General features: G+C 39.6%; 1 protein-coding gene across 8 annotated transcripts in view; it reads right to left on the bottom strand.

The window, feature by feature from the left end:
- The window catches only part of SMARCA2 (SWI/SNF related, matrix associated, actin dependent regulator of chromatin, subfamily a, member 2), a 207,952-nt gene that overhangs the window by 99,531 nt on the left and 86,879 nt on the right, over positions 1-21,542 (bottom strand). For all 8 annotated transcript variants that reach the window (XM_030826765.1, XM_030824162.1, XM_030827736.1 and 5 more), the window contains exons 13-20: positions 21,355-21,455; positions 19,922-20,069; positions 15,659-15,822; positions 14,100-14,166; positions 13,318-13,428; positions 10,436-10,678; positions 8,903-9,016; positions 454-561 (exon numbers count right to left, since the gene is read on the bottom strand). In XM_030826765.1, the coding sequence (XP_030682625.1) occupies positions 454-561; positions 8,903-9,016; positions 10,436-10,678; positions 13,318-13,428; positions 14,100-14,166; positions 15,659-15,822; positions 19,922-20,069; positions 21,355-21,455 (1,056 nt within the window). The remainder of the gene's footprint in view (positions 1-453; positions 562-8,902; positions 9,017-10,435; positions 10,679-13,317; positions 13,429-14,099; positions 14,167-15,658; positions 15,823-19,921; positions 20,070-21,354; positions 21,456-21,542) is intronic.

The raw sequence follows: 21,542 nt of genomic DNA, 5'->3' as shown, positions 1-21,542 counted from the left end.
TGAGTTAGATATAATGTCTTTCTTGTGATTAACTCATCCTACAAAAAAAGTGAACCTTGAAGAATTATGTCCAGCCGATGGCTTTGCGACATGACTGTCTATTCCACAGGACTCCGGAACACAGAAGCACAGAACAGATGCCCAGGGAGTGAAACTGGATTTTAAAACCTTCTAAAATGCCACCCCACACTTAGGCAGAATATATTTGCTGCAAAATTGACACAAGCAGAGCTAACTATTTTGGTAATATGAACATATTCCTTCTTTCTTCCTGCCCCAGTGCAGCTAAGAGGTGAAGAGATTATCTTTGGCAGCTATAATAGCTCAAAGGAGGTCCAGTGATTTACTTTAACAAATCAGCATTAGCAGGGATGCTTCCTGTGAATATTCAATGTCACAGCCATGAGAAGACGTATCACAGCACCTTGAGTTGCATCATCTTCCGCAACGTACCTTCTTATCTTTCTCAGAACCATCTGTGAGAAGGATCCCCTTGGCTTGCATATGGCGATACAGAATCTTCTGCAGAGCTGACATGTCACACTTGATCACATATTCCACCTGCAGAAAAGAGAACAGTAAGTAGGCAAGAGCAGGAAGGAGAAGGCGCCTGTTCTAAGAAGACTGCTGAGTCAGTGTCACTCCTGGAAGCACAAAGGTGTCTCTCTTTCTCTTTCTTGGATTCATGGAGTGCGGGGTGAGATGGGGGTGTTACAAGAGACCAGAGTCATCATTGTTAAAGGTACCATTATGATGGTGGAGCCTTCTAAAGGTTATATGTAATTGATGCTAGGGTCATGTTTTCTGAAATTTCTTGACTTGGTTCCAAATTTGAGAGAGAGAATGGCTTACGAACTGTTCAAATTCAAAAATGTTCAATATGGGATATTTTTAGTATTTCCTTCACTTCCCAATTATACTTCCTTTCCTATGAACAGAACGGTTTTAGGAAAAGCAGTGACTGGCAAATATCCTGTGATTTTCTTTGTGCAACATTTTCAAATGGTCACATGTGGTATCTCTAATACTAGTCTTAAAGAGAGATTTATAACATCCCTAGGGTGACTACCATTAACTTCGACTCTTGAGAAATGGCAGGATACAACATAGTGAGAACAGGTGGAAGAAAGAAATTTATCCACAGTTGGACACTACTTTATGGCCATCTAAAGGAGGACAAGGCCTCCTGTGCTTCCAGTTGAAATACCATCAAAATCCAATTTTAAAAAGTTAAGGGGAATTCACATGCTCATGGTTTATCACACACCTGCATACTTTATCATACTCCTAATACATAAAATCTGCCTTATTTCCTACTATTCTTTTTTATTTAAAAAATCCCAATAATACAAATGTGTAATTCTCATAATAAACATCAGATTAATGCCTAGAAATATGCAGAATGTGATTAAAAGTAAACCAGCAAGCTGACTAATGTTCAATAAACTGATGTAAAATGATCACATTATTTGCAGCTCTGAGGGCCAAGGAGAAGAGGTCATAGAGAACTTGAATATTCATTCAACTGTTGCTTTAGAAGGAACCTGTCAGACCAAATGGAACCACAATTAATAGTTTTTGGCCACACATCTTCATGCATCAAATGAGATTAGAGAAAAGCCCGGTCTTTTACAGAAAAGTTGAGAAGTATAAGTAACCCTCCAAAAACATGCTTTAGTTTTTAATGACCTTCTTGGCCAGGTGAAAGAAAAATCTCCAAGATTAATAAATAAGTATGCGTTTAATACAGGCTTTGTGTTTTAGATAACTGATCATGTTATATGTTTAAAGTACTTCTCCTTTTTTTTTTTTTTTCATAAAAAATTTCTATAATTTGGCCAGGTGTGGTGGCTCAGGCCTGCAGTCCCAGCACTTTGGGAGGACGAGGTGGGCGAATCACGAGGTCAGGAGTTCCAGACCAGCCTGACCAACATAATGAAACCCCATCTCTACTAAAAATACAAAAATTAGCCAGGCATGGTGGTGTGCGCCTGTAATCCCAGCTATTCAGGAGGCTGAGGCAGAAGAATTGCTGGAACCCGGGAGGCGGAGGTTGCAGTGAGCCAAGATCACGCCACTGCACTCCAGCCTGGGTGATGGAGCAAGACTCTGTCTCAAAAAAAAAAAAATTATAATTTTTTCAGCTCTACTGAGGTATAATTTTATCAAGGTATAATATTTTATAAAGGTATAATATATAAAAATACAAATTGTATATATTTAAGGTATGTCTGTGATATTTTGATATACACAAACATTGTGAAATGATTACCCCAGGCTTCTACTTTTTCAAGAGCTGTTAACTCACAATGGCATTTGATAATGGTAAAGAAAATGTTGAACAACTTTAGACTTTAACAAGTATAATGGTAAAATGACATCAAGGACTAATAATACTGGGCTCTTTCCATAGAAAAGGCCCTGTGCAAAGTGCTTTCTGTGCCTTCTCTCATTTAACACACAAAAGAGCTCTACTGGGATAGCCACATTTAGCCTTCTCATTTTATAGATTAGGAATCTGAGCACCACAGAGGTTTAGCTACAGGCCCAAAGATATAGCTATTCAATGGCACAGTGAGGATTTGAAACAGAATCCACTCTTTTAAGCTCCATGTTAGGATGACGAAGGAGATTTTCAGGCTTCCTAGCTCTGCCTGAGGTTCACCTTCACCTGCACCTCCCTGCTGGCTTGATCAAACCTTCCTGAATGTGGAAGGCATGGCTGATGCTTGTGCATTTGGGGAAGGCAGATCCAGAATTCAGGAAAGAACACTCAAGCACCTTCCTATCAGTCAGCCACTGCTAAGGGCTGGAGATGAAGGAGTCTGGAAAGCAGGAGGCATGCATGGTGATACCATGGAGACAGGGATGCCAAGCACCCTCAAAGAGGGCAAGTGAGCAGAGAGGCAAGCTGCTCTCGAGGACCTGATGGCTGCTCTTGGAAGGCAGAGTCTCTTTCCTCACACAATTAGGGGATTTAATACACATGATCAAAAATCATATAAGCTTCACAACTATATTTTATGTTTGCTCCCAGAGCCTTCTCAAACAACTCCGTGCCACTTGGTTTGTTTTTGTACTTTTCTCCAGGCCTGGGATGTCCTCACTTAGTCTTAAGGCTCCTTTCTAACTCTACTCTACCTTGAGGGCCGTTTTTAAGATCTTTCCCAATCACACTACCAGCCAAAGCCAATTTCCCTTTCATTTCCCTCAAAGAAGTTTGTCAGTAAGCTTTTTTGATAATGGAGAAGAAAAACAAGAAGACATGCTAAAGCTCATTTTCCCAATATATGTCTACATATTTATTTATGAATTACTATATGCATGCACTAATACTAATGTCTCAAGATATGAGTTACTTTCAGGGCATGGGTCAACGTTACAGAAAGTTGATTTATATCCCTACTTAAAGCTGCCAATTTGATGATATCTAATATTTTTGGTCAACTCCAGCCCAAGTACCATCATGCGGCTGTTGAAAAGCAACACTAGGAATGGGAAAAGAGACAGGATGGCCTTTTTCCCGTTGCTCATCTATGCTTACGTGATTTCAACCTGCACTCCTTTGCAGAATCCTTTTAAGCCCTTCTGGGGACCAGGGGTGTTAGTTTATTTAAAATCAGATCATACTAAATCTTCTTATCTGGGCACAGGGAAACCCATAATGCCTCCCCATCGGCAGAAAGTAAATGAACCAGGCAGCAAGGATGAATGGACTATCAGATGCTCCCAGTGGTGGAAACCCACTCTCACGCTTCCCCTGGCATAACCTACACAGTGTACTCCCAGCACATGACTGGCCTTCAGACACACATACATGCCTACCACATAGGTACCAGTGTCAATCTGCATGTTAAATATCAGTAAAGATTTTTTTTAAGAGAAAGATCAATATATATGATTGTTCTAACATCTTTCTCCACCCAGTGGATTACTAATAAGCATTCCCCAACACATACACCCATGTGTACATACCGGGTACCCCATCCTAAACCACCTGAATGCCTGGATCATTCATTCTGATTGGTGGGATGATGCTGCCTTGCATTGCCACACTATTATTCCGTGTGAGTAGCTCTCATCTCCACAGCCAAGTCTGTTGACTTCTCACATCATGCCTCCCATTTCTGGTATATTGTGCCTCCCACCTGGCCTGAGTGCAGTATAATGTACAGAGCAGGCAATCAACAGGTTTGTATCAAGAAAAGAGATGGACCAAACAATTATAAAGCCACCACACTGAATCACAGTGACGAGAGAAGTTTTTAGAATAATCCTGCCAACTCCAATTCGGTTGAGTGTGAGTTCATCCCCCAAAAAATGTGATGGCATCTGTTTAGAGCATGCATGTGAAAGCTCCTCAAAATATACTGGTGCTATAGCAAATGAAACTTGTGACTTCTTCACGGGGGTGATTCTCCCAGTAAGTTAGGTTTGTGAGAGCCACTGGAGCTATTTTTGTTTAAATCATATGTAAAACTGAGGTGCTGACCTTACGTATCTGGAAATTATCTCCTAAGCATTCTTATGTTAGTAAATGGCCTAACTGGTCCCTACAAGTAGGCAAATGAGGTCACTCCACTGGCTCAGCATTTCTTCTTAAATACCCCTGTAGAAGTATTTGAACTTTGTTCACAGCTTCTGCCTGAATACTATTCTTCATTTATAATTCCCCTTCCTAAAGGATGCATTATTGGAATAATAAACCTAAACTACATGCAATATATCACCGCTTTGTGAACTGAGATTTTTAAACAATATGATTCAATTTATGAAAGTCTCAGGTTCTAAACTCTATGGCACGAAGAGGAACAAAGTAATGATTAATTATGCTAAGCATTCCAAAATTTGATATAATGAATACACAAATTGCCAATGTTAGCAAAGCTTTGTTGGTGTTTTACACAAATTATATCAAAATCAGGATTGACTTTAGGTAGGTCAACCTCTGGTTAACCTCAGATATTGTATACATATTTTAGCATATTTAGACATAAAGAAATACCCAGCCAATTGCAAGTATAGTTGGTTCTTGATGATATGAATTAACAAAAGAGTCAGCACAGACAACCTTAAATGTGAGCTAAATAGAAAAATCAATTTTTATTTAGCTTAAGTTGTTCTTATATAATCCCTTTTCTATTTGGCATTCTTTCCCGTGCATAAGAAATGGATTTTATGCCAACAGCTTGGTGGTGGTGGTGGTGGTTGGGGGGTGGGTATATTCCCTTGCTCATTAAGTGTTTCATTAGACTAATATTAAAGCTAATTTTCCTATGCGGTTCACCTGCATTTACCAAACTGTGGCCTTTATATACCTGCTTTAGTTCACCTGAGAAAGCACATGAAAAGATGCTCAACGATATTAGACATTAGAGAATGCAAATTAAACTTACAAGACGCCACTATGCACCTACTGAATGGCTAAATATCTTGAAAAACTGACAACAGCAAGCACTAATGAGAATGTGGAGGAAGTGGAATGGTCATATATTTCTGGTGGGACTACCCAGTGCTTCAGACAGTCTAAGAAACAATGCAGAAGTTTCTTATAAATCTGTGTATACACTGACCATTCAATCAACCAGTCATACACCTAAGGCATTTACTCAAGTGAAATGAAAGCCTATGTTCACACAAAAACCTGTACATGAAAGTTTATAGCAGCTCTATTCATAATTGTCAAAAACTAGAAATGACCCAAATGTCAAACAAACTGCGCTATATCCATAAAATGGAATATTATTCAACAATAAAAATGAACCAACTATTGATACATGCAAGAACATGGATGAATCTGTAACACATTTTGCCAAATTAAAAACAGATGCAAAAGGTTATATATTGTCTTATTCTACTCATACGACATTTTAGAAAAGACAAAGCTATAGACAGGGATGGAGAACAGATTAGTGGCTGCATGAGGCTAAGAGCCGAGGGAGGGTTTGACTGAAAAGAAGGAGTATCAGGAAATACCAGGGAATTTTTTTTGGAGCGGTGGATGATTACATCGTTTTGAATTTTTGTTGTGGGCATGGTTAACACAACTCTTCATTTGTCAAAACTCATAAAACTACACACCAAAAGAAGCAAATTTTACTACACATAAATTAAAAAATAAAAGTAAAAGCCTCTTTCCTATATGGCTCTTTTTTCATAAAAACACTTGAGAATTACTGCTGTGAAAGTATTTAGCCTTTTCCTCCATCTGCCATAGTTCCTTTCTGGATTCTTTATTCAGGCTAAGTAAGACACACACATTGTTTGTGGCTGTAAGCAGTGGTGGTAGAAGAAACTTCTTTACCCCCTAAGATGGCAATGAAATGTCCAACTTTCCCCAGGTTAAAAAAAAAAAAAAAAAATCCTAACAAGGCTGAAAAAGTAGAAAATGAACATCAGCCCAGCCATATCAACAACAACCACATACACACATAAAGCGCTTGAAAAGTTTATGGAGAGAGATGTGGGGGGGCTACTGGAAGGATAACAAAGTCAAGAGAACAGTGAGAAAGAGCTTCAAGAATAGGAAAATGAGGCCGGGCGCGGTGGCTCACGCTTGTAATCCCAGCACTTTGGGAGGCCGAGGCGGGCGGATCACGAGGTCAGGAGATCGAGACCACGGTGAAACCCCGTCTCTACTAAAAATACAGAAAATTAGCCGGGCGTGGTGGCGGGCGCCTGTAGTCCCAGCTACTCGGAGAGGCTGAGGCAGGAGAATGGCGGGAACCCGGGAGGCAGAGCTTGCAGTGAGCCGAGATTGCGCCACTGCACTCCAGCCTGGGCGACAGAGCGAGACTCCGTCTCAAAAAAAAGAATAGGAAAATGGAACTCCCATTAATAACAGAGACAGCAACATGAGTAGAAAATAAGGAATATGGTAGAAGCAGCTGTCACGGGCTGGATGCCTACCATGTGCCTGGCATGGTATTAGGAGCCCCACATCCGGTTAATCCTCTCAACTCCGTTTAAGGCAGAGTCATTTATCTCCCAGCTCATTGATGAGAACACTAAGACCCATTTAGGTTAGATGACTTGCCCAAGTTGACATAGTAAGAGATGGAGAAGGTGGTGAAACCCACGCCTACTCTGACAGGCAGAGCCCATGATTTCCACTCCACCAAAGGAAAAGATAACATGGCTGCCTTTAAAGGTACAGATACCTCTAAAGGTAGATAATAGCACACAATGAGTATTTTACAAACCTCAAATATAATACTCTGGGTGTTAATAAGCGCATGTATACTTTATGCAAGAGACATACTCTTGATAATCTGAGGGTAAATACGTTTCTTAAAAATTTTATCATCCTTCACGTATACTCAGGAACTTCTCTTGTAGAAAGAACCATAAAATAAGTATTTTTGTGAAGCAAAGAATTCCTTTGTGATATAATTAATCACCTCATAATTCTTAAGCTGCAAAAATTTCAATTTTTCTCTAGTGGATTTTCTTACAACATAACATACTTTCAACTTGCAACATATTTTTAAAAATCTATCTGCATTAGCCAGTCTTAGAAGTGAATGAACAAGATTAAGAAGTCTTATGGAATGAATAAATGAAGGGCTTCAGTTAATTGCCTTTTATTTTATACCTCTTCTAAAGAAAAAAGAAATTATGGGATAAATTAAAATGTTTAACATTCCATCTCTATCACTTGCAGAATCACTGTAACTGTATGCCAGGAAGTAATCAAGGCACCCACATGGCCACTATACCCATTCACCAATTTATCTACTCAGTAACTAAACTCCATCTTGAACAGAAAGGGTGCTACCCAGAGGCCAAGACCACAGGAAGTCCAAGGGAATATTAACAGCATTCTACATCCAAGACGCATTCACCAGCAGAATAAAACACTTAAATACTTAGACTTTCACTGAGATATGCATGGTATAAAAGTCATTTTTAGTTTTTTTTCTGACTGTCAATGCATAAAGGATTAGGGAATAAAATTCTCTCTTAACAAAGTGATCAACTTTGTACACCATCTTGACAACTCCCACTTAAAAATTAACAGGATGAACCAATCTGTCCAGAAATAAGAGTCATTACCCAGAAAAACCACAATCACGCAAAAATAAGACATTTCAGAACTGGCTCTTCCAAAGAAAAAACTCAAATCAAAATACCTCATGCAACAAATAGTACACAATGCTCAACTGTCTTTAAGAGAATGAAACTTAGAATTCAAATATGCATGGTTCCAAAATATGATCAGAAACATATTAAACTAATACTCAAATCCAACCCCAAAACATGGAGCTAACGGCTCAAAAGATGTTCTAAAGTACTGCAGACTGTTTCCAAAAGTTAGTCTGAAAAATACTGGCTTGAAATGTTCACAGGAACTTAATTTTTATGGCACAGAACAAAAACAATGTCCCCGAATAATTAGATGATGTGACTGTAATTTGCAGGAACCCTGTTTTTTCACTTACTGTCAGAATGGTGACATCACAAACATCAAATGTTAAATAAATTTCTAGAAAACCTGCAAATGTTTACCATCCCCTTCAATGATGATACAAGTCCCCAATGCCAAATCTTCCATTCACTTATAAGCAGAACAATTCTACAGCGCCTGCAACAGTGAACTCAATGAGGTCCGTAACTTTAAAAAAAAAAAAAAAATCTAAAATTAAAATGTAAACGAGACTCAATGAATTTGATAATTTTATAAAATCTGCTAGAACGCTTTTGGAAAACAGGCTGCAAATGCTGTAATTTCCCTTCTCTCTCTAGCCCTATCAAACAAAAAAGCAATTTAAGATATTTTCAAGATGCTTATAACTACAATATGAGTCTGCTGTTTCAGAAACACAATTTCAGAGGCAGGTACTTCAAACATATTTGCTGGAGGAAAAAAAAAAAACCCACAACTTTTGGTCGTGTGACATACTTTTTCTGGAAGCTGGGATTCAACTTCTTTCTTCAGTCTCCTTAGTAAAAATGGTCTTAACACCTTATGTAGACGCCTGATGATCAATATAGTTTCTTCTTCATTTAAGTCCACCTGTAAGAGAGGCTTTTATGAATTTGATTTCTTAAAGAAAAGGATGTTTCATACAATAAAGCTTTATGTTACACATGTGTGGTTCAATACATGATTGACATTTTACATGCATTAAAGCCAGGTTTAAGCCTGTTATATCTACCTCTGAATTATCTTCCCACCTGCCTACCAAGTGGTAACAAAATGACCTCTAAATAGGTGTCTTTGTCTTAACGCTGAGTTCTACGGAAAAGAGCCCAGAAGCCACCAGCTTTTTATCATTAGTGTCAACAGCCCCAAATTGTATGGGATACGACTGTCAATGAAGACAGACCGAAGATTGAGATAGAATGGGAGAAGGGGGGCAATAGTTAATATGTTCCCTATTTAAAGTGGCAGCCTTAAGTTAGGCCCTTCGTCTTGGTTGTCTCAGACACAGAGACATACTAAAGGAACAGGGGCTTGAACATATAAAGAATAGGAACAAGAGTCGATCCAGTTTATGCTGGTGGACCTCTAAGTCCCTCTAACTTCACTCCTTTCCTTTTCTCAGCCCTATCTAGTTCCAAGTTTAGTCCATCTTAAAAATTTCTCTGCTTTCTCTTTCACCTTCTCCTACTAACCTCTAGGGGGCAGAGTTGATTGACACTACTTTCTACAAAAGGGCAAGCCAGTGAGTTAACTACTGAGGGGCCCATGTGCCTCAAAATTTAAGGGCCAAATAATTCAAACCGAAATTTTACTAAAGCATTTTTAGTGGCTTTTCATTCCTATGAATGAGGAACCACTATGAAAATGACATGTGCCCATGTCTTTTCTTGCAATGGCCCACTGTCTTCCTTTCGTAAATGAGCTCTTAAAAGAAGACAGTGGAAGGAACAATAAGAAATTGGAAAACAAATGGCTACTCCAGGAAGACTATGTACACACAAAACTGAAACTCACATTAAAACCTAAAAAGAAAAAAAAGGTCTGCAGAAAATTAGTGAAAACTAGTTCTGTTTTACACACAAACTCTTTATGTGGAAATATTTTAAAGGGAATTCCAAGTTTATAACAAGGAAAGATTTGTTTAAAGCTTGTATTTAGATGGTTAATTTGGTCTGGTTAAATTACTTCAGCAAAATATCTCCACGTTCATCCTCCCTGTGGCCCACTGCAGTTAAGCATTCCACCGGTCGGGACCCTTTTCTGGTAGCCTGGTAAACATGCTGGCAAAAGACAGAGGGGTTAGATGCCCCATGTACCACTAGATCCCTTTTCCTAGGAGGGGAAAATAACCCCACCACGAGACCATGTCCACCCACCGATGGGTTTCATAAAATAAACAACATTGGAAACCACCCTGTCGGCGTTCTGTGGCTCTAATGTTCTCAGCTTTAGGGCCTTTCATTTCATGTCATTGTCATGCAGTGGAAAAAACAAAAGTCAGACCAGTACCCTTTCACCAGTCATGGCAAATGGAGCATTGAACCACTGTTCAAATGTGCTGCAGCTCTTAAAAATTGTTGGGAGGAGGAAGTTGAGGAGGGCCCAGAGTTCAGGGAGCTTATTCTGCAGCGGGGTCCCAGTCAAGAGGATCCTTCTGGGGGCCACATAGTGAGTGTTCAAGACCTGAGTCAGCTTGCAGTGGTGATTCTTCATTCGGTGGCCTTCGTCCACTATCATGTATTTCCACCGAATCTATAACACAAGAGGAAGGACGGACGCGTGGTAAGCAAGCGAAAATACAACTATTTCCAACAAGCAAGCGGTGGTGCGGAAAACCAAAGAACCCTTCCTTGGTATATGATATGCTGTGATTACCTTTGAGACAAGGGAATCTCAACAATGTCTCATGCCTGATAGGCCGCATAAGACATCCTATAATAATAGAATGTTAAAGCAACAATGTTCCTTACAGACCACGTAATTCCAAATCAACTTTTTACAAAGAAGGAAATTTGGGTCCAGAATGACATGGTTGTTCCTACGTGTGGATCCTGCCTCTCCCCATCCAATGCCCCTTCTATTAATACGTATCATGACAGCTATCCCAGATTTCACGGTCATGCTATTTCAGCTCATGACAGGCACAGAATATAGGTACCCACCCGAAGCAGAGGTTAATGACTGATTTTTCCAAGATGGCCCTAGCAGGTTCTACAGCTGAGATATTCTTGGCTCCATGCCTTCTCTTCTATTAGCCTGGCTGGTTACTACCTTTAGGGCTTGGCTCGGAAGTGTGTTTTGTTTTGTTTGGACTGGTTGCTAACGTTTAAAAGTTGGACTATTTCACATTAAATTTGTACATACAGCTTTTCAAAAATTAGGTCTGACAACGAAGCTCCCTCAATACACACACATTCCTTACCTGCCAGATCTAGGACCCCTGTTTTATCTAAAATAAAAGGATATACTCACCGGCAGAAAGTGCAGTGCAAAAATGTCATTCCTCTATTTATGCCAAAACTGCAGAATTAAATACAGCATACTTCCCCAACATGACTATTGCGTAAAACATCCAGAATGCTTATACGGCCCAGTCCTCCTTCCTGTCTACACAGTCCGTTTCCTCTGTCATACCTTACCCTTCAGTCCTCTTAAGAGCACTGTTCAGTTTCTTAAAGTGAGAACAATGAGGAATGTTCCACTAAGCCTATCCATTCTCTACAAAACAGTGGCAATGGCCAAGAAAAACATCTGGTGCTCAGATGTCCCCAGATCCCGCTGCAAAGCTCCTAGAGAGAGAAGGGAGATGAGGAAAGTATTCTATACAGTCCTTGCCTTCCTCATTAGAAGCATCAGACATGCCAGGGGAAAAGGAATAAAATCATCAGTCAGGCTGGGATGTACAGGTAAGAAAAAAAAAAAGAAAAAAAACTACCTCGATTTTTTTTCCTTCCTCCACCACCTCTAAGAAAAGTGTTTAAGGATAATTAAAGCTGTACAATCAACTGCCTCAAACTTACCAATAGCATGAAAAGAGGCAAGCAGACAAAAAATATATTTAAATAGATATCCTAAATCTACTTTCCTGCCTAATTTAGCTTATGAAATAATAAAGAATCAGAGGCCTCTGATTTTGCTATTGGGTCTACTACTAATTAGGTCTTCCACTTGGACAAAATTACTACCCCTTTCTATAGCTCCATTTCTCCAGTAACAAATAAAAGCAGTGCATGTCATTACCAGGCATCTCCAATGAATCTTGAAATACATATGCAGAAGACACAATATGAATTTTTTTTAAAAGGATCTCAAATGTACAAACACATTCCCATAGTAATATTGAAAACACATCATTTTTGACACTGCCAAATTCATCTCTGAGTGTGAGGAGGTGGAACACAGCATTGTTGCCAGTGCCGTCTCAATTATTAAACCTCCCCTGGGAACACATTTCCTTTTTGTTATTTACTATGATGCCATGAAGGGAACTCTCAGCTCCCAGAGCAAGAGTTTAATGCAGAGATAGAACAGACCCCAGAAATAGAGATTCTATTCAATTTTGGACATAACTTAGTTTCAGATTATAGTGCTTTCAAAACATCATGGGGTAAAAAAAATTACTAAAGAGAAAAATAAAGGGTTTTCATTATTTGTTCCATGAAAGAGAGTACTTCCATCTTTCTACATGAACATATTAGAAGACAAGATGATATAAATGGGAGTAAAAATTTCTACTTTGTAGCTAAGGAACAACTTAGGACATGCAAATGAGGAGACATGTAAGTCACAGAAACACCTCTTTCTCAGTTTCAAATAAATAGTCACAGAAACAACCTTGAGTAATTCCAACAATGACAGTCTATTATTTCACCAGGAAAAACCTGAAACAAGACTACCACAAAAGCCACTGCTTGGATAAATGTTTATATGGTGGAGACCATATGGAGAGGTGTCTGGCTCATCTTTGGAGAAACAAAGGCACAAGAAGAATGAAGTTACACTGACAGTATCTCAGGGCAACAAAAACAATTATTTCTTTCCCGAGAATGTTCAAAGCTGTTAGAGAGAAAAGAATTGCAGAAGCAACCAGGTGAATTTTTTTAAGAGATGTAAACCCATCAACTCTGAGAGGATAGACAAGAGCTGCCCCAGGATCAATCATAAACAAACACACACATACACACACACACACACACACACACACACACACACACACAGCATGCATGAAATCAAATCCATGACCAAAATATATCAAACTCTGAAAAAATTTTAAAAAAATAAAGAAAAGGACAAGCCATCTAAGGATCCAATTACACTACTGACTTGGGCAATACTTCACATTCCAGTGCGATGGTCCTAATTAGAGAGAAAATAATTTTTTAAAAACATACCTTTGCAAGAATGTGCTTGTCTTTTATAATATACTCATAAGTAGTCAAGAGGACATTGAATTTGCCACTCCGTAGCTGGGGGACAAGGGAGCGACGCATGGCAGGAGTACCCTGAATGGAAAGAAAAAAATTTATGCATGATCCTATGGACATATATATGCATTATTTCTCACTATTCATAGCTTAACGATGCCCAGACATGTGACTGAAGAATGCACAGACGCACATTCTCACAGACTGATCTATCCTACCCGAGGAAGTTTTGGCTAAATTACACGTCTTGACCCTTTTCAGATCTTTTTTTAGAAAGGTTTTCCCATCAAAGACAGTGGGAGGGCAAAGAGAAATGGAAATGACAGTGACTTCGTGGTAGTAGAGAACCCACCGCTCTGCTGAAAGGCTCCAGTTCTGTTGAGAAAGTACAGCAGGCAGCCCGGGCACCCGGGTAATTGCCTGACTTTGCAGGAATAGTCGGCACAGTAGCAGCCCACAGCGAGCCAGTCAGCAGCACGCAGAATGTGTGATATTTGTCATTTGTATTACTCTCATCAGAAACCTTGCAATATGATAATTAACAATTTTCTTCTGGATTTCACTATCTGAAAGTAATTACGGTTTATTACAGTAATCTTCTCGGGATGATTAACTCTCACGGTTTAGTACATGATGTACATGACAAAACTTTACAACCAAATACAGTTCACAGATGTGCATATGGAATCAAGAAAATAGGGTCTATTTTTTGCTTTTCCACATTTATATATAAATACAGCATTCCAAACCTTGTAAGAAATTTTCACCACAGAAGGAGCCCATTTGTCAAATTCATATGTCCAGTTAGATAGAGTCCTATGGAACAAAAAAAAAAAAAAAAAACACAGAAAAAAGACATTTGTATAAAAATCAATGGTTAAAAAGATGTTCTTATTCATACTCAGGCCTCACCTTGAAAGGGGCTACAGAATATAACATATCTCAACAAGATATTCGTTTTAAAGGTGTGGAAATAAGAGATAAGTTCAAAATAAACTGTCACAAAACATGACAAGTTTGTGGTTCATAAAAAAATCTTGTAAGAAAAAAACTCAAGAATTACATATTACATAATTACATAAATACATAATATACATAATATACATAATACATGAAATACATAATATACATAAATACATAAATAGAGAGAGCAAAAAACTAAACTGTAATATGATATTAAAAAAGAGCAACTGCCAGAATGATTTTAGGAATCTTCATAAACAACCATGTAAGTTCAGAAAAAAGTTGAGTCAGGAAAAAGAAATTACAAAACCACATGAAAACATAAAATAAATCTGTCAAGAGGGAACAGGGGAAGAAATATTGAATGACTTTTTTTAAAGCCCTGAAAGTGTCACTGTATATATGATTCAGAACATGCAAAATATAGATTAAATGCAAAAGATGCCTAAATATTATACAGATAAGTCATACAAAAAGGGCTGCAAATAGTCTTCATTAGAAAAAATTCAAAGAAAACACAATAATATTAATATAATCCTTCCTCTTACTGAAGGTCCAAGTTCATATCAGCATTGAGATCTAAAACAAGACCTCGGTGAATAAAGCTGCAACCTAACACCCACAGGCAGACACACTGAACTCCCAGGGAGGGTGCTTGTGAATCATTATGCCCTCACTCAATAGTGCCCATTTAGGACCTTCTAAGAACCACCTAGCAGGTGAGGCACTGGGAACGTAATGACGAGCAGCAAAGTCCTGTCCTTACTGAACAGCAAACTCATTGAAACATAACCTTAGTGCACATACTAAGGTTATTTTAATGCAAAACTCCTAGTTATGATTTTGATTTATATTCTGCTTTTAAAAGGAAGATTTAAGAATTTTACTATGTATAAAGTAAAGCCTTCACTAGAAGTATTAAACATTTTAAATTGTTTTAAGCAAAAAAAAATATATATATATATATATAATCTTTTGGAAATGGAATAAGGAAAAAAATCAAAGAGATCTCACACACCCACACACACACACAACTTTCCCCTTTGTGAGCCACTAAAGGAATAATGATGAGCAAGACTCACTACGCAGTGTTCAGGCTGTGTAGACCTGTAATACTAATGGCGGATAAAATCACTCAGTCCCGTGCTTAAATAGCCAATCAAACAGGCTAGGATGGGGAGGGGTGGGAAATTAAAACCTAAATCCAGATTACGTTCTCTTGGTAATCTGGATTTAGGTTACTACATGCTACAATTCTGTCTTAAGTAAAAAACAAGGATACGCTACTAATCGGGCACTCTACAACATACAGAACAATGACTGTGGAACAAATGACTTTACTTACGAAAGGGGAACAATGATAAGATAGGGGCCATTGAGTCTTTTGTGCTCCATCAGATAAGTGATGAGTGCAATGGTCTGTATGGTCTTTCCTAGCCCCATTTCATCGGCTAAGATTCCGTTCAAATTGTTATTATACAGGGAAACCATCCATTCCAGGCCCTGGAGCTGAAATGAAGAGTAATTGCTTCAATTATCCAAGATCTGCACAGGTAATTAATACTAATACAACTCAAGTGAGGCTGTGACTTCTTAACTCCTCAGTGCTATATGTTGGGTTTCCCACAGTAGGAAAATGGGGGAAGCACCAATGCAAAAAGAATGTAAAATATGAGCCTGTAATCATTCCGGCTGCTTGGCAGGTGCTGAGTGTTAATCAGATTTAGAAATGATGGGCTATAGCATACTGGTGAGTTTTAAAGCAGCTTTGCTGCTCATCCACACTTAGTATTTCACAGTATATGACATTCTAGAATTATTATAAATGAAAAAAGCCCAAACCAAAATCTAATCCAGCCACTCCAAGAATAAAAAGCCAATGTGAAGGCAGATTTGGCACACAGATCACAGATTATTAAAAACAGCCTTTTTGGTAATAAAAAGGCTACCCCCTGGGTGAGGTCCCCTCAGTGAGAAGGCAGAGTGACCAGGGAGCCAGGGACACTCTGCTGGGACCATAGGAGGACATTTCTCTTCCTGGCAGAGAGAAAGTTCCCAGGCAGCACATGGAAACTTTGTAATGTGGGTACTCCCCAAAGGCTGCCCACTGGAAGCTGAAGACTGAAAACATGCTCAACGTATTTCTGAAGTACAAAAACACTATACCAGAGATGCCCCACATTAAGCATAAAAGTAAGGTTGGGTGAAAATACAAAATTGTTAAACCTCCATCCCCCAACCAACAATTCCCTTCCACCATCATACCACAGATGCTGGATTTAAATGACAGGATCAATTATATATATATTTGCTAAAGTCAATTTAGCTTGCTAATGATGTTATGCTTAGGGAAATGTTAATTTTTTATGTAAGAACAAAGCAAGTAATTAGTTCGTTTAAAATATTTATTAAATGACTATTCTGTGCAAGGGGCCAAGCAAGGAGCTGTAGCAGATAGATACCAAGGTCTGTAAGATGCATGCCTCCCTTCAGAAGCTCAAATAAAAGAGAAAACAATGAATGAGGCACATATACACATACACCAAGAAGTGGCTGGCAGTGCCAATGTATATGTATACATATAAAACTGTACTGACAAGAACTTTTCTTAGGGAGACACTATGTTGGTTTGAAGCAATACTTCCATAAGCCACTTGAGATACTTTGTAACATGCAAGATTCCAAAGTCATCCTAAAGGTTTCTGCAGAACTACAGCAACAAGAGATAAGTAGAGAAACAGGAAGAACCTCCAAGAGAATGGGCAAAAGATAGAGGGAAAGAGGGGAAATTATTATAAAACAAACGGTGGTAGACAGGAGAAGCTGTCAGCCTGCAATGTGACCCTGAAACCACTAGACCTTTAGAGAAGTCAACTAAATACAAGAAACATTTGGGATACTCTGTAGGATGAATTTTGTTTTTCTTTTTTTTTTTTTTTTTTTTTTAGTGAAAATTGGTAAAGGGGCTGAATTTTGCATTTGTGCTAATTCAATACAAAACAGAAGCAGAAACTAGCAGCAGAGGAGACGAGAAATTCACAAAAATTGTGGGAAGTAATTTGGATTTTCTCAGGCTGGAAACTGGCAGAATTGGCCAGGGGGAGGATTAGATATTGAACCAAGCTTATGTGGCTCTCTCGGAGTAGCAGAAAGACCTCAGCCATGTCAAGGTTAAGTAAGTATTAACGACACAAAAACCTGTCAAGAAGCAAGAAGACAGAAAGCTTACTCATGGAGAGAATGATCAGGGAAGGCTCTGAGCCACAACTTGAACTGGTTTATGAGAAATGATCAGGGAAGGCTTTGAGCCACAACTTAAACTGGTTTGTGAGATCTCATCAGGCAGATATGGCTAGTCAAGATTCCAGGAAGAAGGCACTTCATGAGGTATAAAACCCAGAGAGACACTGCAAGGCATGTTCAGGGAATCTACAGCAGCTCAGCAACACAGAGGCATAAAACTCACATATGGAAGTAGGAGGAGCTAGGTTTGAAAAGAGAGTGACGAAGAGTGCTTAGAAGGGTGTTGGATGACAGAAGAAAACCCATGTGGCATTAAAAGTTATTTACAAATAATTCAAAAGATGGCTCTCCCATATACAGATATACAGAAGTTTATTAGAGCATGCTGTGAGTTAACATCTATGTCACGTAGGCCAAAGATGATGACACCTGCTTTGGATCTCATGACTATAACATGGTCTTCGGAGAAAACATGACCTTACTAAAGCCAGAGCAGTGGTCCTTAGAATGTGCTCCAGGGGTTCTCAGGGGGCCCCCAAGACCTCAGAAGGAGATCCACAAGGTCAAAATGATTTGCACAACAATACTAAGGCATTACTTGTCATTTTTACTGTGTTGACATCTGCACTGATGATGCAAAAGCAATGATAGGTAAAAACTGCTAGTGCTTTAGCACAAATCAAGGCAGTACTGTACCGGTAGTCATTGTATTCTGCACTCCTATGCAAGGGCAGCAGACACAGTACCAAGTGCTAAGAGTGGAGAGGACCCGATGCCAACAAGGACACTTCCTGAAGTGTATTCTAGAAGATGCTAGTCTTACAGGATGTTAATTGGTGATATAAAAATAGGGTTTGGTAGTCAAAGAAGTTTGGGAAATACGAAGTTAAACAATGTTAAAGAAGTGATTTTACTGCAGGATGCTGATGTGCATTATGGTTACATGTTGATTTCCAGAGTCCTAAGTGTGCTGACGGGCATGTGAATTAACAAGAGGGGTCACTGCCAGAGTGACCGTATCTGGTTGTTGTTGAGGGACAGTCCAGGGTTATGCCTATTATCAATAATAAGGCCCTCGACTCACGTTCACAAGTATTCAAGTTGGAAACAGTAATTTATATGGTAATCTTAGTTACAGTATTTGGCCACAAACCTCTTTTTTTATTTATCTACTTTTATTTTTATTTTATTTTATTTTTATACAGAGTCTCACTCTGCTGCCCAGGCTGGAGTGCAGTGGGACTATCTCGGCTCACTGCAAGCTCCGCCTCCTGGGTTCACGCCATTCTCCCACCTCAGCTTCCCGAGAAGCTGGGACTACAGGTGCCCACCACCACACCCAGCTAATTTTTTTGTGTTTTTAGTAGAGACAGGGTTTCACTGTGTTAGCAAGGATGGTCTCAATCTCCTGACCTTGTGATCTGCCCGCCTCGGCCTCCCAAAGTGCTGGGATTACAGGCGTGAGCTACTGCACCTGGCCTCCTTTTTTTAATTTTTAAGGAACAAATCATAGAACAAATGTCTCATGGAACACAATTTGGGAAACATCACTAAGTGGTAGAAGGTAGAACACAGGAATTAGCCTCAATCCAGACAGGTCAAATAAAACATTGGCCTAATTTTTAATCAAACCACAGATGCTCACAATTTTATTGTATCTTTTTTTTTTTTTTGTAGATGGAGTTTCACTTTGTCACCCAGGCTAGAGTGCGGTGCTATGATCTTGGCTCACTGCAACCTCCACCTCCCAAACTCAAGCAATTCTCCTGCCTCAGCCTCCAGAGTAGCCGGGATTACAGGCATGCACCACCACACCCGGCTAATTTTTGTATTTTTAGTAGAGAGAGGGTTTCACCATGTTGGCCAGGCTGGTCTCGAGCTCCTGACCTCAAGTGATCCACCCACCTCAGCCTCCCAAAGTGATAGGATTACAAGAGTGAGCCACCATGCCTGGCCTATTGTATCTTAAGAAAAAGCATAAATGTAGTAGACAGCTACTCCTAGATGGGTTCAATCCATGGCATAAAACCACAGCCACACCTAAAAATTTTAAATACTTCAAGATGAGGCGTGGATGTTCTCCGGTTTAATAGAATGTGGCTGGGTTTCCCATTTTGCAGAGCTCACTTAAAATACATCCCAAAAGCATAAAACAGAAAACGGGTATGGCATGCCCTAGTAAAGATGGTAACATGGAGTACTCTAAAAGAAGAATTATAGGCACAAGGAAAGGAATCTCAGTATTATAAGCAATGTGGCCTAAAATGTCATCAAAAGCCCTTAGTCAACATGTGCATGACATACTTCAATCAAAATTAGGTAAATGGTTATGACTTGCCAAGGAAACTCAAACCATGCCAATTACCTGGTAATGCTTTAGGGTCCCGTTAATGAGGAGGGCAGACTGTTTCTCCACCCTCTCCGAGATGGCATGAGCCACGGTGTAGTAGGACTGGGAGCCCCTGGCACTGTACTGCATGCTGTATTCATCATCCACGTCTTGCTTAGCTGTCCTGGGAAAGGAAAAAGTGGAGAATCACACACAGACATGCGTGTGCATGTGTTGTGTTACTTCACTCAAAAAATGATTTGAGAACCTAAAATAGCTGCAATAAGTGTGTTTTATCAACCACTACTTGCCATGCAGTTAATATACACTGTCTGTAATCCTCTCAAAAAGCAAGCACAAAAGGCACTAGGATGATCATCCCCATTTTATGCAGGTGGAGAACCTGAGGCTTAGAGAGGTTACTTCATTTGTTTGGATCACATAAAAGGTAGTGAAACCAGGATTCAAATGCAGGTCCCCTTGACCCAAAAGACAGATAGGAGCCTGAACCCTACACCTGCAGATGAATACTTCGCCGATGCAGCTGTCCTAGACTGTGAAATACAAAGATAAGTCCTATTCACAGAACACTGGCTAAAGCTGGGAGGGCAGGGGGAGAGGGCAACTCAACATTAAAGGGGTAGGAAGGAGGAAAGGTAGGCTTCTATCTTCTGTGCCTTGTTCATGAGCCAGTCTGTTATTCTATAGGTAATGAGGAACCACTGAGAGGGATTCTTAACACCTTCAGTGAAGGATCAGGGCAGATTCTTAAGAGGAAGGTCCCTAAAGTGGGGCACACAACCATGGAATAAAAGGGAGAAATATGAGGATGTCTATTTCTGGTTTTTAAAATACCTCATCTTTTATATTGTTTCACAACAGTTTTCTTTTAATAGTACAGCTATACAAGTAAAGAAATGCGCAAACCCTTGATGTAGAGGGTCCACAGGAATGGATGAGACACAGAACCAGGGCACTCGGAGGGTTGGAGAGGGTTCAGGGACTGGGCGAGAGTTGGTGGCCAACTTGGCTATGGCAGCAGGAGTAAGACAGGAATGGTGTCTCTCACTTGGGTTTCAGGGAGACTGCTGATATCATTAAGGGAGGCAGGAAAAGCAGCGAAGCCATCAGTTAGGGAGATAAGTTTCATTAGCTCAATCTGGGATTGAGGTGCAGACGACAGGTGTGAGGCTCAGGAGTGAGCCTGAGCTGGAGGCAGGGATTAAGGAGAGAGAAGGGTAAGGAAGTGAGGAAGAAAGGGAAGGAAGGAAGGGAGGGAGGGACGGAGAATCAACATGAAACCCCGAGACCTGGGAACCCAGAACTCAGTGGTGACCGCTAAGAGCACAGTTTCAGCCAGAGCGTAGGCGTGAAGTTAGTTGCCTTCCTTAAACAAAATTTCCTAAAAGAAAATTCATTAAACATCATCCTCACACAATGCATTTCCAAGGGAAAAACTCAATACACACTCAATGATCTGCTTAGCATCCTTCTCAGAAACTTCTTCACTATTTGGATCCAGGAGTATTTTCTCTTCGGTTTCCTGCCTACTGGACTCTTCTTCCTCATCCTGGAGAAGGAACAAAGATAGGGAGGAAAATATATTTTAACAAGGAAATCTCTATGATTGACATTTTCTGAAAAGACATGAACTAGT

This window comes from Nomascus leucogenys, chromosome 1a (assembly GCF_006542625.1).
Source record: "Nomascus leucogenys isolate Asia chromosome 1a, Asia_NLE_v1, whole genome shotgun sequence".
In the NCBI taxonomy this organism is placed as follows: Eukaryota; Metazoa; Chordata; class Mammalia; order Primates; family Hylobatidae; genus Nomascus; species Nomascus leucogenys.
Note: the sequence above shows the minus strand (reverse complement) of the source record. Positions and strands in the feature narration are given on the sequence as shown.